We start from the raw sequence: 15,096 nt of genomic DNA on the forward strand, positions 1-15,096 counted from the left end.
GCATGCTCAAGTGCGTACATGTAATTTCTATGCGATACGAAACTGATTGGATAGGTAGGTACCTATCCTAATGACAGGATGAAACCCTTGTTGGTCTATGTAGAAGACTAAAAAAGTACTGAAAAGGGTCTTTCCGTGACGAGATCTCGTCGACCATAAGTACCTAAGGTACCGTATCGAAACAACAGCATTAAAATGGAGTTGAGTCCGAGGGAGCCTATCAAAACTCAGAGAATAAATGGAATCGAGCTCATCGTGCTTATTACTAATTGACACGTGTGGGGCGCTACATTTAGGTAATTCCGACGTAAACTGGGTACTTTTCGAAGTACTTTCACGTTAGGTACTTGAGTACAATCTTACCGTACTTTTTCATGTATGTAATTCGAATCTACCGATAGGTCTAACGTAAAGTTTAGAGCCTCATACAAAAGTACCTTTCTTTTAGTAAAAAGAAAAGGTACCTAAGTAGATAATGCATTAGGTAAAGCAAGCATATAATTGCACTACCCAAGAGATATTTGCTTATGTAAATGAGGATAATAATTTTCTAAATTCAAACGCTTAAACACATCTTCTATCTTCTAATAATTACCTGGGTATGTTATTAGTTTCAGCAGAACATAACATCGTTCCAATCCAACCACCTCTGGGAAAAATCGAGATTGATACGCCGGCCAATATATTCCACACCTCCCTGGTAGTCTTGGCATTCCGCGGCGGTCATCGGCAGCAAGCCTTCTCCCATCCGTCCTTTTCGCTCTTAGGTTCGCATTTCTGATTTTAATTACGCGTCGTTTACGGCTTACTCTGTTTGCCGCCAACAGAAGCATCGAATGGGTTTCGACAGCTCATTAGACGAGCCCCAACTTTACGCCAAGGCGAACAAGCCGGCTCTATTCCGTACCTACTTTATATCATATTCTTTAGTAATCCCTTGGTCGATCCTATCCCCCTTTGCACCCCTTTCGCTAGATCCCGAGAATGCTATGGTAATAAGTTCAGGCAACACATTTTTTGCCTATTCTATTTGTGTTGCGAATGGGATATGACGTGCTGATAATAGCTCGGATTTCGATAATTGATATATCCGTTGTTCATGATAACGAAAGAAGAAGGAGAACTAAGAAGGATTTAGAAACTATTCCGGCGCATGAACCGATGACTACCTATTATGGCTGGGTCTTAGCCTAACAATGTCCGCCGTCTCGTGAATTCCTTTCTCGCGTATGCGTACCTGCAATGCTTCCTTCGCCTATGGCCAAGCCATATTGTTTGCATCTACCCGCATGATCCTTTTGGGGTACGATCTATAGTTCACTCGATTGGAATGAGTTGACAGCGGGTGTTGACAGCGTGTAAGCCAGCCCGCAGTGTTGATGCCTGATGCGCTTTGCTGAACTGCGCTCTCCCCACTCGCAGCTTTGACGTTGGAGATGCAACTCAAAAAAAGCCAGGATTCCTTACGTTACCTTCTTCCTAATCTTCTTCCTGGTTATGTCAACTCGTGGTATCCTATCCTATCCTATCATATAGCAGCTTGTCCTCACAATTTGGATGTACGCCCGATATATTATACGACCACCCAGCACAGGTAAAGTTGCTTATCTCCTAAAATGAGAGGTACCATGTAAGCATAAGTACCTACATGCTCCATCTAGATCTGATTTGCGGGTTTTTTTTTGTACCATGGTATGCGCTGAGTCTTTTTCGGCGTTTTGTTCCTGTCCTGGTCAATACGTGGATAAGGCATTTTTAGGAGATAAGATAAACAGGTAGACACCTACTCTCTGCATACTATGTAGAGGTATGAGGTAACGTTTATGGACCGTAGGTCGGTTTCAGCACTTACCCACGTCATGCCGGCATCATTAGAGCCTTAGCAATAGCTTGTTGGACGAATCTGTGTAATAAACCGGCCATTCCGGTCAAATATAATATTACTAATACCTATTCCGTGTTTTACAACACACGATAGCAACAATATGTTACATTTTAATGTTGAAACGTATGTTCTCGGTCCGGAATACTGGTGATACCTATACCAACCATTAGGTACTTACAGTGTATATCGCTTAACTAGGTTGAAATTTTTGTACTCGATGAGAATTAACACTCAGCTTGAATATTATTAGCTCTATCCCCCCATGATTCCCCGGTAGAGATACTCAAATTGACCCGTGCTTATCTTTCAGATAGTTTCACTATTCTATTATATACCTACTTGGCCTAAGTAGAGATCCTGACATGAACGTGGGATTATAGTTACCTGTGTTAGGTAGTGCGTCCACGGGCAAGTTACACTAATGGCTTCCTAACTAATAGACTCGGAACAAGTCAAGTCAAATCATTTTTTTGTTACTTAAGAAAGCGATCCCGATTTGTTGGCCTGCAAATAGGGCCCAATTAGGAATGCGGAACGAAAGGCCTTCAAGGTGGCGTAAAGGCGTTGGTGCTGACATTGCATATTATACATAAGTATATGTGCGTGATCTACTTACGCCCGTGCTGAGAGTATAGCTGAAGTTCCATATCCACCGCTTGCTATAGGATAATCTACAATGCAACTACGTAAGTTTCACTAGCACTCAAAATTGGTGTGACGGACTGTACGACTATCCTTGATGCCTACAGCCCTTGATACAACAATACCTTCAATGGACTGAGAGTAATTAAATAGTATGACCAAATACCTAAAGCTTAAGACATTGTGTAACCTAAACTAAGATTTATACCACTTAATGTATTAATCATTCTGGGAGCAAATATAACACTTGGAGAAGGGAAAAGGAATCGACTACCAGCAGCCATGTTACCAAAGCAGATACTCTAATTTTATGATTTATCGACTCCTGTAGCCTCAGGTACAGAATACCTACCTATAGGTACCTAACCGTTTCCCAGGCCGACTCAGGACAGTTACGCATAGTCAATCAATACAAGATAATAGGGTAATCAAATATACTAAGGAAAGGAAACCGTGGATAATATCAAGAAATGGTATGTCGTGCCTATTGGAGATTAGAAGAACCAGCAACATAGACATTAAGACTCTGGGAGGATTGCTCAGAATATCTGGCTTGCATGGAATTTTATTAACATGGCCAACTCGGCTCTTCCAAAGCTCAATTAATGACGTTGCATATTCGCGGGCTACAAGATAGTCTAGGGATAACAACAATATCGTTGGATTTAATATATCTATATTAACTAATAGCCAACTAATCAAACCTTAGAAACCTCGAGGATTTGTGTATAAATACCTACCTGCGCCGTCTACCTACAGTATAGTACTAGGAGTCCTAAATGAGTTTCCAATTTCAGTCAATATAGATCCAAGTGTAAAAAAGACTCAGGTACTATGTAGGAGGCAGGTTAGGCACTCCATTAAGGGATCGTGTGTCGGGAATAGTATCCTGGCTATCCAAAACTCCGGATCTTCCTCCCTGGGGTGCGCAATAACTTTCTCGGAGTTTAGCGAAACCCGAGAGTGGTAGGAGGTAGGTATTTCGAATTTGGAATTACTTGGGCTTTGCAGAGCCGAGAGGTAAGGAAGAGGGACCTGTAGGCTATACGATACCGAGGATTAGTTATACCCAGTTCGCGCTGAGCCTCAAGGACGTCGGCAAGCGAAACGCGTTGTCGTCGTACCCGCTAATTAGGTAAACAGATACGGAAGTATGTCCTGGGATAGTGTTGGTTACAAAAGTAAGATTACGTTCCGGAGTAAGCACATCGATTTAGCGGCGGTGTAGTTTTGGCGTCCCATAATTAGTTCCCTCGTCCGCAATATCACTCCCATACCTTACCTCGGGATGGGAAAGGAGATTTCCACGTGGTCCGATCCGCGAGGCACACCGGACCATACATAAGTAGTACTATGTAGTATACGAAGTGAGCAGGGTGAGCAGGACCCTAACTCGCGTTAGAAACTCTTGTACACAAATTAGGTAAGATCTGTCGACCCCCATGGCGGAGTTTGAACTACCTCCTACCTCCTATGTAAGTCGGTACTAGGTACGATGGAAAAATTTGTCACCGCCGCATGATGACAGCACACATAACAATCGACGATACGGGGATCGGACGCGGACGCGGGAAACGCAGGTTTAAAAAAAAAAGAAAAAAAAGGAAGAACGTACACCAGCCCGAATGGGGTATCATGAACCGATAACGCCTTTACAATATACCCGATTTTCGGTTACTTTGTGGAGTTTATCGCCGAATGTTCTTGGGGGTTAAGAAAAAAAGGGTTGTGGTTGTGTATACACTACTGCAACTTTAGTTAAAGATGAGACAACGATGAAAATATGAGAAATTTATAGGTAACAAACCCTACCTGTAATAGATGTTACCTGCTACCTGACTTAGTTAATGTGAGCTAGGTAGCTTCGAAGATAGCTGGATAGGTACCTCAAGATAAAGTACCTACATATAAGTTGTAACCTTAAAGCTTTGGAAAGCTTTGGCCACCTGAAATGACCTTGGAAACAAGGACAACTTACTATGTATTATCTAGTTAACTTAAACTAAAATAAACATCTGAAATATTCTATAGCAATTCATAGCAATTGACTGGATTATACTAGGGATAGCTCGCAATCTGCTTCCCGTAACACTCTATAGCTAAGTACCTATAAGTTTTATAGCAGGCGTTACAGCAGGCGTTATATCAGTTGGTGGCTGTGTCCGAGATTCCCGTCAAAGGGGGTAGAGCTTGTATGTATATGCGACAACAACTCTACAGTTACAGATTTACACGTTTACACGTTACTGAAGGTTGCACCTTTCCAACTCCGACACAAAACCTTGAGTTAAGCCTTAAAGCTTAAGGGACACCACAAAACCACCTCATGCTCGGGCATCTAAGAACAGTCTGCTCCCGCGCCTAATGTATAACCGGTACGCGCGCACTTTGCTCTACCGCGCGAGGACTACTGTCAATACATCACCACCACAACTCGCGAGCAAGCCCGTCGGAGCGATACGCCGAGGCGCACAAGCGGTAGTAACATCCCGTCCGCGTTCGCTTGTGTATCATCACGATCACGATCACGATCAGGGTCAGGGTCAGGGTCAGGGTCATCGAACTTTTGCAGTCTCAGCATCAGCCACAACAGTACCAAAAGCGGAAACTATGGCAGATCCCGCGGGTCCCCAGGCCGTTGTCACTCCCAAATTCTCGGCTGGCATCGACGAGGCGGCTCTAACGCCGACGCTAGAGCCGTTGCTGGCATCAGCAAGGCGTGGCGGGCGGTGGGTGCTGACTGCTAGCGGCGAAGGTCTGGAGAGGAGCTTCAGGTTCAAGACATTTGCGAAGACGTGGGTGAGTCTACCATGCTATGTCTTGTCTTGCCTTACCTTGCCTTGTCATATTATAACTACAATACCACGCTATACTATACCCCGTACCCCGTACCCATAACCGTTTTCCGCGTCTACCTCTCCTGTCTCGTACCACTGGCGTCTACGTCTAATCACGGCATTTGCTTTATTCGGCCGCCATCGTTCCCGAGGGTTCCCATCATTGGAACAAGAACTGGTTGGCATCTTTCATACCCCCTTACCTAATTTTCCCGTGTGTGAATGAATCTGGGGAAATAAATCGACAATTGCCGGTGAGCCGAGCCTGAATGGTTACCTCCCTCTCTCCAGCTGGGTAGCATGGGCTTCCCGAGTTATCCCCCAGATACGTCTACCGTTCGGGTGCTGCTAGCATGATCGGCCGACCTCGGGGCGTGGGAGAGTACGAGAGATACCGTAACTCGAAAGTTTCCTGACGGGGACCTGGCACCTCTTTCAGTAGTATACAGGTTTCAATACTGAATACGGAGAGAAAGAGGGAGGAAGGTGGAGGCGCGACGACCAACCACGAAACGTCTGGCTGGTCATGAGAGAGTCATAAGTTTCCCCCATGCTGATTCCCTCGGTTCACTCATTCGCTAGGTAGTCTCGGCCCTCGAATAGAGCTTGGATATAGCCAAATGCTGGATGAAATGGTACCATGCCCGGTCCTCGGGGTAGTCGATCCCGGGAAGATCTGACGTTGAAAAGGCCTATATGAATGATCTCCACGACCGCATGCGCCCCTCCCAAAACCCATCTAGCTACCTACCTACCTACCTTCCTACTAGTAACCCCCCTCTTCTCTTAGCCGCGGATGATAGAGTCTCGACTAATCGTTTGTTGGTTTTCGTTTAGGATTTCATGACCGCAGTATCACTGCAGTGCAAGTTGAAAAACCATCATCCGGAATGGTCCAACGTAAGGCGTCCTTGTTGTTGTTATGTATCTCCCCTTTTCCCATTCGCCCTTTCGTTTATCATAAAAGATAATAATACGCCCTGCACACGTGCCCTTCCGCGCGTTGGAAATCAACACACCCTTTTCTACTACACATATAACATACGCTGTTACATAAAGCATGAAAACAAAAACAAAGCTCGTCAGCTATCGCCCCGCGCTGCCATCCTCGGGGGAAAGGGTGGAGAGCTTAGAGCTTCGCTCGCAACAGAGCGTATATGATACCACCTACTATTGCTCTTATTACCTGAAGGGGGAAGCACATGAGCCATAGCTATCCCATCTGCTGACCCCCATGCTATTATACCCAAATACATACATACGAAACGCTGACTCATCCCATTCGTCCCCTTCCATTCATATCATTCATTGATCTAACGCTCGTTAATCGAATAGGTCTATAATACGGCGTATATCCGGTGGACGACGCACTACCCTCAGGGCATCTCGGAAAAGGACGTCGAGCTAGCAGCGATCTGCGACGGCCTCGCTAGCGACTTTAGTGAGATCGTCGAGGAGCCCGGTGCTGGCAATACCTGCGAGCTGAAGCGCGTGGTTGACCACGCCGTTACTAGCGCGGGGGATTGCTGTACTCCTGCTAAGAAATAGATGAATGCCTACCTAAAGTAAAGAAACAAATAAACAAGGAGAAGAGGAGGAGGCCCGGAAATATACATAGGTACCTGACCTAACATAAGTAGTAATGGGCTACGAGATACCAGGCCGCAATACAGAAAATTCTTAAGACCTTCCTCTGACCTACCCGTAGACCTTTCTATCTGTAAGACATTGGACTGACCGACTGGCTTCATCGTTCTGACCGCTCCGGGTCTACGGGTTTAGATATAATCATGAAAATGCTACCTACTAAAGCTGCTTACTATCAGCGGTCATACGGGAAGCAAAAAAGAAGGAAAAAGAAAAAGAAAAAGAAAACACCAATGGTCCACGAACACATGTTTTACAGTCAGGGCTACGACCCGAGGGTCATTTCGTTCCAGTTTGTTGTGTTTTGTTTTTAATAGTTCCAATGAAGGACGTCAAGGTAATATTATTAATCTATGGGTAATATATACTGTCGTTCTCTTTCCTTTCCTTTTTCTTCTCTTCGTCACAATTACAAAGTGTGTGTATTTAAGTTCGTTTCGGCCAGCCCCTGTTTGTTTTTCGGTCTATTATAAAAAGAATACCTAATTAAACAATTAAACGATGGGCGTAAAAAGAAAAGTCGTAAAAAAGAGTTATCGTTCCCCCCCTTTCCCCCTTTCCCCCTTTTCCCTTTTCGAGTTACCGCCGTTCTGTGTCGTAGAATCGGACCCGATGATTTCTCTCCTCCCAATGGCCAAGCGCATTCACTCAGAATCTTTTGTCTTGCTGGCCAGGTGCTAAGCACAGAGAATCGGCGGGGGAAAATGTCACACTAGCTGACCTGCCTACCGTCCCAGTGTGCATCCTGATTGTTGATATATATATATATATATATAAAAGGGGGGATCTTGTCTGTTGAACCGCCCCTTTTTTACTCGGCCTTCTTGGCCTTGACAGCCTTGAGCTTCCTCTCGCGGCGGCGCCTGGCAGCCTCGGGGCCGGACTCGGTGTCGAGCATCCAGTCCCACCAGGTGAAGCTGGAGGAGTAGTTGCCGATGAATTTCTCGTGGTGGACGTCGTGGTGGTAGGCGCCGGCCCAGAAGGGGAAGAAGTGCCTCAAGCTCCAGGGGAAGTCGTAGCCGCTGTGGGAGTCGATGGCCTGGAACAGGCGGCCGACAATCCAGACGTACATGGTGAACAGGTGAAGCTCGCCGGTCAGGGAGACCCAGACTATGGGGCTGCCGACCGTGCCCAGGGCGAGGAGCATGGTCTCGATCGGCGAAGCGTACTCGGCGGCGAGGCCGAAGGGGGCCGAGTAGGTGTGGTGCAGTTTGTGAATCATCTTGTATAGGGGGCCGTAGTGCAGCGCCCGGTGGAACCAGTAGTGCCATGCGTCTTCGACGACGAAGAAGACGGCGATCTGCAGGGCCATCGACGAGAGCTTAGGGAAGGGGACGCCGTAGTCCATGCCGAAGTAGGTAGCGATAGGGTGGAAGAGCCAGATCTGAGGTAATTCGACGGTAACGTGGCTGAGAAGCACCAGCGCCGCACATTCCCATTGTTCCTTCCACGTCGGGATCTTTTGATTTTGGATCTTGTACCGGTTGAAGAAGGGAATGCGGTCAAGGACCATGTACGGTATACACCGGCCGAAGTAGACGATCTCGTGCATGAGGAAGCTCATGATACCCGTGGCTAGCGTGTCGTTCTGCATCCATAGATACCAAGCCTTTATTTTTAACTGAGTCAGTCGCAAGTTCGTGCCCGGGACGGTTTTGAGTTTAGGGGCTTAGACTAACCGCCCAAGCGCGTTCTAACACGTTGAGGTGGACATTGTATTTTGTGACCTCCTCGAATACGTTAAGGTACGTATCAGGATGGCTGAAGACGCCAGCAACAGTGGCATTTCTGCGAGAAAGCGCGTTAATTTCTATATTCCAATTGTATGACGCGATTGAAACTTTGAGGTGTAACTGGGTGTTTGGAAAGGTGACTTTGACTTACACCGTGGCCATGATGGCGAGAGGGAAATCAAGAAACCGGCAGCGATAAAGCAATCCTTTTTCCTATAGAACCTCTTAAAAAAAAAAAAAGAATGACCCGAATGTGTTGAGGTAGGGATGCTAAAGGAGCTGGTGTCGACTCTGGAATTGTGAAGGAGAGAAGAAAAAAAAAAGTCGAGAAGACGGGTGGTATTTGTTGTAGCTTTAGAAAAATAAAGGCGATAAGGAGATATTGAAGATCTTTGGAAATTTAGGGGATCCTGGGTAAAGGTAATTAGCAAGACATACGACCAATCATTCGAATGCTGCCACTATGAGACCACTGGAATTTGTTCTTCCCGTCCTGACTTACGCTATAAATGTGGAGTAACTTGCATCAGGGGAAACGCAGCTCCTAATGCGCAATTGAATGAATTTTAGTGAACCTGTGCATTCGTATTCGTATCCGAAATTGTGCTACCTAATACTATGTACGTACCAAGGTACCTAATCTTGATGAGTCCATTACACAAACTTGATCAGATAACTTAAATGGGCATCCATTACCTAGGTAAGTACCTAAGTACCTAGTTAATTATCGGAAAATCTACCTAGGTATTTACATACCTAAAGGCATAGGTAGATAGCGGGTCTCCGGCAGCCCAGCAAAATCACCTGACTCGGAGCTGTCCCTTTGAAACTTTTACCCTAACTCAACAGTCAACTTTCCAAATAGAGAGAATTGCTCCTCTTCAACTTTACCCCATTGAGCTTAGAACTGCCACTGTTGTCAAAAGCTGGAGAAAGCTGTGAATTTTGAATGGAACTTGGGAATATTTTTTTCCCCTACGCTGTTTATGACCTCATCCCAACGGCGCGGATTCTAAGAGAATAAGCATCGACTGACCAACGTTCGACTTGTGGGAAACAAATCTGCATCTGGCACACCGCAACCTTGGAGAGTCGTTTCATTGCAATCTTTTCCCAAATTTTGTTAGGTACGGTAGTGTCGAGGCAAAAGATTTCTTGTATTAGCCTTCCCAATTGGTTCGTCAGCCCAACGCACAATCCCAAGCATCCGGCAACTTCCCGATCTATCATCACCGAGAACTTCCATTTCGAATTCCCTAGGGACCTGGGTAAAATACCTAGACCACAGTTTACAAGGGTTTCAACGAACCCCGTCATGACATGAATTAGACACAAGTCAATTATGATTATGTCCGACTGTACATCCGAGCATCGACCCATATAATTTCTCCTTTTTTTTCTTTGCCCCTTTACGCAGGTGTTATAGGAGAGCAAAAAAAAGAAATAAAGAAAAATAAAGAAAATGTCCCTAGTGGCTGAGTAAGTTTTGCAAAAGAAACATCTTTTCACCGGTGATGATAATGTGGCTCAGACTGTATTCAGTCAAGTACGGCGGTTGGACGCGCAACTAGACCGCATTCCTTTCAGCCACTTACCGAGCTATGACGCCACGCAAGCTTCGATAGACTTGGATAGTCCTCGTGCAAAGGAATTGTTGAGGGTCATCAAAGCCTTATCGGCTGCCCCGGGATCGCAGAGTGCCCTACCCCCATCGTATATCCAATCTCTCCTCTCTCTGTCGGAGTTACTCTCGGCTCATACTGAGGAGATATCGGCGAACCAGTACGAGGTTGAGCTCGAGTGGAGATTGGTTAGCAAGGCGACCGTGCAAGTATACGGTCTTATTCTAAATACGTTACTAGATCAGATCATTCCCCTGAGCGACCATATCTGGTACTGGGATGATGTGTTGTCATCTCCAACGAACAGCACTATATACCTTGTGCAGACTTCCCCCCTACGGGTGTGGGCTTGGACTAGAGAAATCTACGAAGACAGCAAGACTAGATTCCAGCAGTACACTAGCGGTGACGCGTCGGTTGCTGGTTTGGTAAGCGGACCTAACGTAGAATCGATTCAGGCTGGATTTGCCCAACGATGGAGCCAATTCTACGGAATCGTGCGGGAGAGTATACACCAAAGAACGCTCGCCAACGTGCAGCGGAAGATATTGTCTCCCGTTGCTCTTTGTCGATCGGAAGCCCGTAAAAAGCAGTCTAATCTGAAAAGGCTCAGAGAAATGATCTCGAGCGGTCTGGGTGTTTTAATTGACGAGGCCCTAGTCTTCAACGGCAACGGAAGTGATGATGGTAAGAGCGATATAATCGTCTCGACTAATCAAGAGTGGAAAGGTGTCGTGGAACGAAGCGTCTCCCTCATGGACATGGTCCTCAGGGATGTCTTAACGCTGGATGTCAGAGTTGCCGATTTCGAAGATAGGGTTTTCACCGGCGTCGAAGAGGACCCCGAATTATCAGCCCTGAACGAACCAGATGAACATCGTCCGGCTGTAGTGGCGAAAAGACTTCAGGATTTGCTCACAATTCAATTACCGCAACATCTCGAAACCGCAGAAAAATTGCTGAGAGAAAATGGACGACCGTCAAGACTTGTGAGATACTGGTTACCTGCCACTGCGCTTCTCCTCTCCTCGTCTACGATTCTCCGCATATTGGTCAATAGAAAGCAGGAGATTCTGCAATGGGTCAGGGATTTTGGTGTTACCGTTCGTGACTTCTGGTTTAACTGGGTTGTCGATCCTGTCCGAAAGGTTGTAGGCACAATCCGCCACGATGATAATAGCGAAATCGCTATCATGAGTCGGGATAGCCTCAAGGCGGACAGAGAAAGCTTGGAACGCATGGTCGTTGACTTTGCCCTTGATAAGCCGCACGTCGCCACAGGCGAGCCGTCGATATCAGAGTCGCAGATTGACGAAATCAGAGCTAGGGTCCGGGAGGGAGATGTGACGCCAATTCTTCGCGCGTATGAAAAAGACTTGCGCAGCCCCTTTGTGGGCACCGTGCGAGGCGACTTGATCCGAACGCTGCTCATTCAGATACAAAAGACAAAGGTGGATATTGAAGTCGCTATGAGCGGAATTGATGCCCTTTTAAAGAGCCAAGAACTTGTCTTTGGCTTCGTGGGCCTGACACCTGGTATTCTCGTATCCGTTGGAGTGATTCAATACCTGCGCGGAGTGTTCGGAGGCAGGAAAGGCTTCCGTCAACACCGAAGAGCTGGAAAATGTGTTCGAGTTCTACGCAACATCGACCGCATCTTGTCTGAAGCTACACCTTCACCCAACAATCTTATCTCGTACAAAGATCACGGTCTCCTGGTAAGCGAGGTCCACGTCCTCCGACAACTCGCACATAACCTCCTACCGGCCGACATTAAGAAGGACTTCTTGGAAGACTTGGATGATCTTGCTAATCTCAAAGGCATCCAATCACAGCTGCGGGCTTTGGACAGAATACGTTGGGCATACTCCAAGTGGTTGAAATAGCTGGTACTCCAAACCGGAAGTTCGCTGCTAGAACCATCTTAGCGAGTACCTAACATATACATATTGGCGGATCAGGAGTATCTACTACCTGTATTATGTCTTGCAAACAAACGCATAGTGCAACGAATGACCATGACTGAATTGTATTGAATAAAATAAATAGCTACGTAAAGGTGTTCATATTATGAAATTGGGGTAGAAAAAAAAGTACCTAACTTCTGTCGTATCATGTAAATATAAGACAAATTCTGATAAGCCCCTTTTTTTTCTCTTTCTAATTTGATACATGTGTCTGGACAGTGGACAAAGAGGTACCTATAGGTCCCAGTTTAGGAGGTCTCAAGTCTTTGCCGAATAGATACATATGGGAGGTAATTGCATAGAGCATTCCCCCTGGTATTTAATTCGTGCCCACCATTCTGACGTAAGCCAGGTACCGCCGGCAAAAGACAAGTTCTGACAGCCACGTATTTTCCTATCATGGAGCTCGGTATGTGGGAAGTACCGACGAGTTAGTTGACTTTGTACCTACAGTAGGGGCAATGCTCTCCCGCTACAACCCAGCCGCCCAGCCGCTTTAGGGCATTGATGTTTCTCCTTTATAGTTGGAATGTGACTTTAGCAGTATCTATAGCGAATCACCTGCCTGACGTGGCAAAGTTTAAGGTTATTTCGCTTTAAAACCAACGACTCGATTACGTTGTAAGCTTGTAAAAATGCACACCGTTTGCTCAATTACCTTAGGTACCGATCTAGTTACATATAGTTTTTTCAAATCGAATAAATGCATAGGTACCTGGTATACATAGTAGGGGATACAATAGTGTACACACATGCATAGGTACATAGGTAGCTTTGATCCTTGGCAGATTATCCGTTTTTGACTCGATGTTTTATCGATCTCAAACCTTGAATTGAATTTGGACATCTTTTATCTTTCCGAAACCACAAGCCTTGTGAATATTGTACATTGCACATTGCACAGCTGCACAATAACTTCCCCCCCCTGCACTTTCTTTGTATGCTAGTCCAAACCGAGTTAGATTGGCTTTTTCTTCTTATGCCTGTGCCAAGAAAGTACATGTGCTAATCCGTACAGGTATTATTCCCATTAACACTACCGCTACCTACCGCTACCGCTATTGCTTGCTACCTACTGTTACTGCTTGCTACCAAGGCCAGGCCAACCACTATTAGCATTACTACTACCACCTTTTTGACCCTCTGACGACACGTCGTCTCGTTTGATATCTAAATCGAAAAAAACCAACCCTGGGAAACTCGAGGGATCGCGTTTACATATCACAACAAATAGGTATTCTTCGACGAACAATACGATCGTCTAAAAAGAAAGTAAAAAGAAAAGAAAAAAAGACAGTCATAGTTATCTTTCCTGCCGTCCACGACGAGCGACTCCGCCAAAATGTCGGGCAACCGAAACTACGACTTCTTAGTACGTTTACAGCCTCTCTCTTCTCTTGCCCCCTGGAGCCGAACGCTACAGCTACGACTGGATAGATAGATGCCTACCTAATCTATCTATACCAGTCGATAGCTGGGGTTATCAAAAGCCTCCTTCAAGCCGTGGCTTCAAGTCTTACATACTACTATTACTGCTGCTGCTGCTGCTGCTGCTGCTAGCCTAGCTATCAGCCCTAAAGCATTTCCCAGATATGATATATTAGGTACTAACGACCATCTCTCAATCGCAGATCAAACTACTCCTAATCGGCGACTCTGGTGTCGGCAAGTCATGCTGCCTGCTGCGGTTCAGCGAAGACTCCTTCACGCCGTCGTTCATCACGACCATCGGCATCGACTTTAAAATTCGGACGATCGAGCTAGACGGCAAGCGCGTGAAGCTGCAGATCTGGGATACGGCCGGTCAGGAGCGATTCCGAACTATCACGACGGCTTATTATCGCGGCGCGATGGGCATCCTCTTGGTTTACGATGTTACCGACCAGCGATCTTTCGAGAGTAAGATGAAAAGATGCTATTCATTCTCCCATTCTCCCCCAACTATATATATATACTGCACTCCTGTACTGCACTCCGGCTATTTCCATGTACAACATATAATAACCCTACACTACCTACACCACCCCCATATATGAAACAAACAGACAGGGAGAGGGGCTCGAGCGAGACCCCCCGGGGGGAATTATCGATAACGGCTTGCTTATATCACACCAATATTTCCAAAACTACGCCTATATATATATTTACCTTATCTATACATAAACACATGCTGACTGACCTCGTCATACAGACATCCGAACGTGGTTCGCAAACGTGGAGCAGCACGCTACGGAAGGCGTCAACAAGATCCTCATCGGCAACAAGTGCGACTGGGAGGAGAAGCGCGTCGTGTCGACGGAGCAGGGCGAGGCACTCGCCAAGGAGCTCGGCATCCCTTTCCTCGAGGTGTCCGCCAAGAGCAACATCAACATCGATAAGGCCTTCTACAGTCTCGCCGCCGACATCAAGAAGCGACTCACCGACATCAGCCCCGCCCAGCAGGCCGCTGCCGCCGGCGGTCAGGGCGTCAACGTCTATTCGGAAAAGGGCAGCAGCCTGAACAAGTGCTGCTAAATTTAGGTCTGGGGGAACGTCCACTCAAAGAAGACGAGAGAGAGATAATGTTGTGGTAGTATTGGTGGTGGTGGTAGTAGAGAGTCAAGTTGGGCCTCCAAGCCAGGTTAATCAGACTAAAGTTGAGGTGGAGAGGAGAGGAGGTCTGGCATGTTTTTCATGTTATCAAGCGAGAGAGTTTTTTTTTCTTTTTTTTTTTTTTTTTTTACTGTAGACCGAGGCATATGACTTATGGAGAACAACAACGGC

General features: G+C 46.2%; 4 protein-coding genes across 4 annotated transcripts; 3 read left to right on the forward strand and 1 right to left on the reverse strand.

Moving 5' to 3' along the window:
* The first annotated feature begins 4,527 nt into the window (after positions 1-4,527).
* F4812DRAFT_424740 (transcriptional coactivator/pterin dehydratase) lies at positions 4,528-7,399 on the forward strand. The gene is made up of 3 exons (XM_047933851.1): positions 4,528-5,326; positions 6,202-6,264; positions 6,700-7,399. Exons 1-3 carry the CDS (start codon positions 4,892-4,894, stop codon positions 6,910-6,912), a joined length of 711 nt encoding a protein of 236 aa, XP_047791107.1. The 5' UTR covers positions 4,528-4,891; the 3' UTR covers positions 6,913-7,399.
* Positions 7,400-7,573: 174 nt separating this feature from the next.
* Positions 7,574-9,248, reverse strand: F4812DRAFT_347162 (C-4 sterol methyl oxidase). The gene is made up of 3 exons (XM_047931678.1): positions 8,896-9,248; positions 8,691-8,799; positions 7,574-8,620 (listed from the first exon to the last, which is right to left on the reverse strand). Exons 1-3 carry the CDS (start codon positions 8,904-8,906, stop codon positions 7,823-7,825), a joined length of 918 nt encoding a protein of 305 aa, XP_047791108.1. The 5' UTR covers positions 8,907-9,248; the 3' UTR covers positions 7,574-7,822.
* A 273-nt stretch (positions 9,249-9,521) lies between these two features.
* F4812DRAFT_424744 (ATP synthase regulation protein NCA2) lies at positions 9,522-12,608 on the forward strand. The gene is made up of 2 exons (XM_047933852.1): positions 9,522-10,223; positions 10,287-12,608. Exons 1-2 carry the CDS (start codon positions 10,207-10,209, stop codon positions 12,250-12,252), a joined length of 1,983 nt encoding a protein of 660 aa, XP_047791109.1. The 5' UTR covers positions 9,522-10,206; the 3' UTR covers positions 12,253-12,608.
* An 860-nt stretch (positions 12,609-13,468) lies between these two features.
* F4812DRAFT_347321 (putative Rab/ GTPase) lies at positions 13,469-14,963 on the forward strand. Its single transcript, XM_047931680.1, has 3 exons — positions 13,469-13,705; positions 13,965-14,232; positions 14,525-14,963. The coding sequence occupies exons 1-3, from the start codon at positions 13,676-13,678 to the stop codon at positions 14,845-14,847; spliced, it is 621 nt and encodes a 206-aa protein (XP_047791110.1). The 5' UTR covers positions 13,469-13,675; the 3' UTR covers positions 14,848-14,963.
* Positions 14,964-15,096: the final 133 nt, after the last annotated feature.

This window comes from Daldinia caldariorum, assembly GCF_022478825.1.
Source record: "Daldinia caldariorum strain CBS 122874 unplaced genomic scaffold F4812scaffold_6, whole genome shotgun sequence".
In the NCBI taxonomy this organism is placed as follows: Eukaryota; Fungi; Ascomycota; class Sordariomycetes; order Xylariales; family Hypoxylaceae; genus Daldinia; species Daldinia caldariorum.

Coding starts and splice junctions, on each gene's coding strand:
- F4812DRAFT_424740 (XM_047933851.1), top strand. CDS start 4,892: ATGTATAACCGGTACGCGCGCACTTTGCTCTACCGCGCGAGGACTACT. Junction 5,327..6,201: donor AGACATTTGCGAAGACGTGG/GTGAGTCTACCA, acceptor GTTTTCGTTTAG/GATTTCATGACCGCAGTATC. Junction 6,265..6,699: donor ATCATCCGGAATGGTCCAAC/GTAAGGCGTCCT, acceptor TTAATCGAATAG/GTCTATAATACGGCGTATAT.
- F4812DRAFT_347162 (XM_047931678.1), bottom strand. Junction 8,621..8,690: donor TGTTAGAACGCGCTTGGGCG/GTTAGTCTAAGC, acceptor TTAAAAATAAAG/GCTTGGTATCTATGGATGCA.
- F4812DRAFT_347321 (XM_047931680.1), top strand. CDS start 13,676: ATGTCGGGCAACCGAAACTACGACTTCTTA. Junction 13,706..13,964: donor ACCGAAACTACGACTTCTTA/GTACGTTTACAG, acceptor TCTCAATCGCAG/ATCAAACTACTCCTAATCGG. Junction 14,233..14,524: donor CGACCAGCGATCTTTCGAGA/GTAAGATGAAAA, acceptor CTCGTCATACAG/ACATCCGAACGTGGTTCGCA.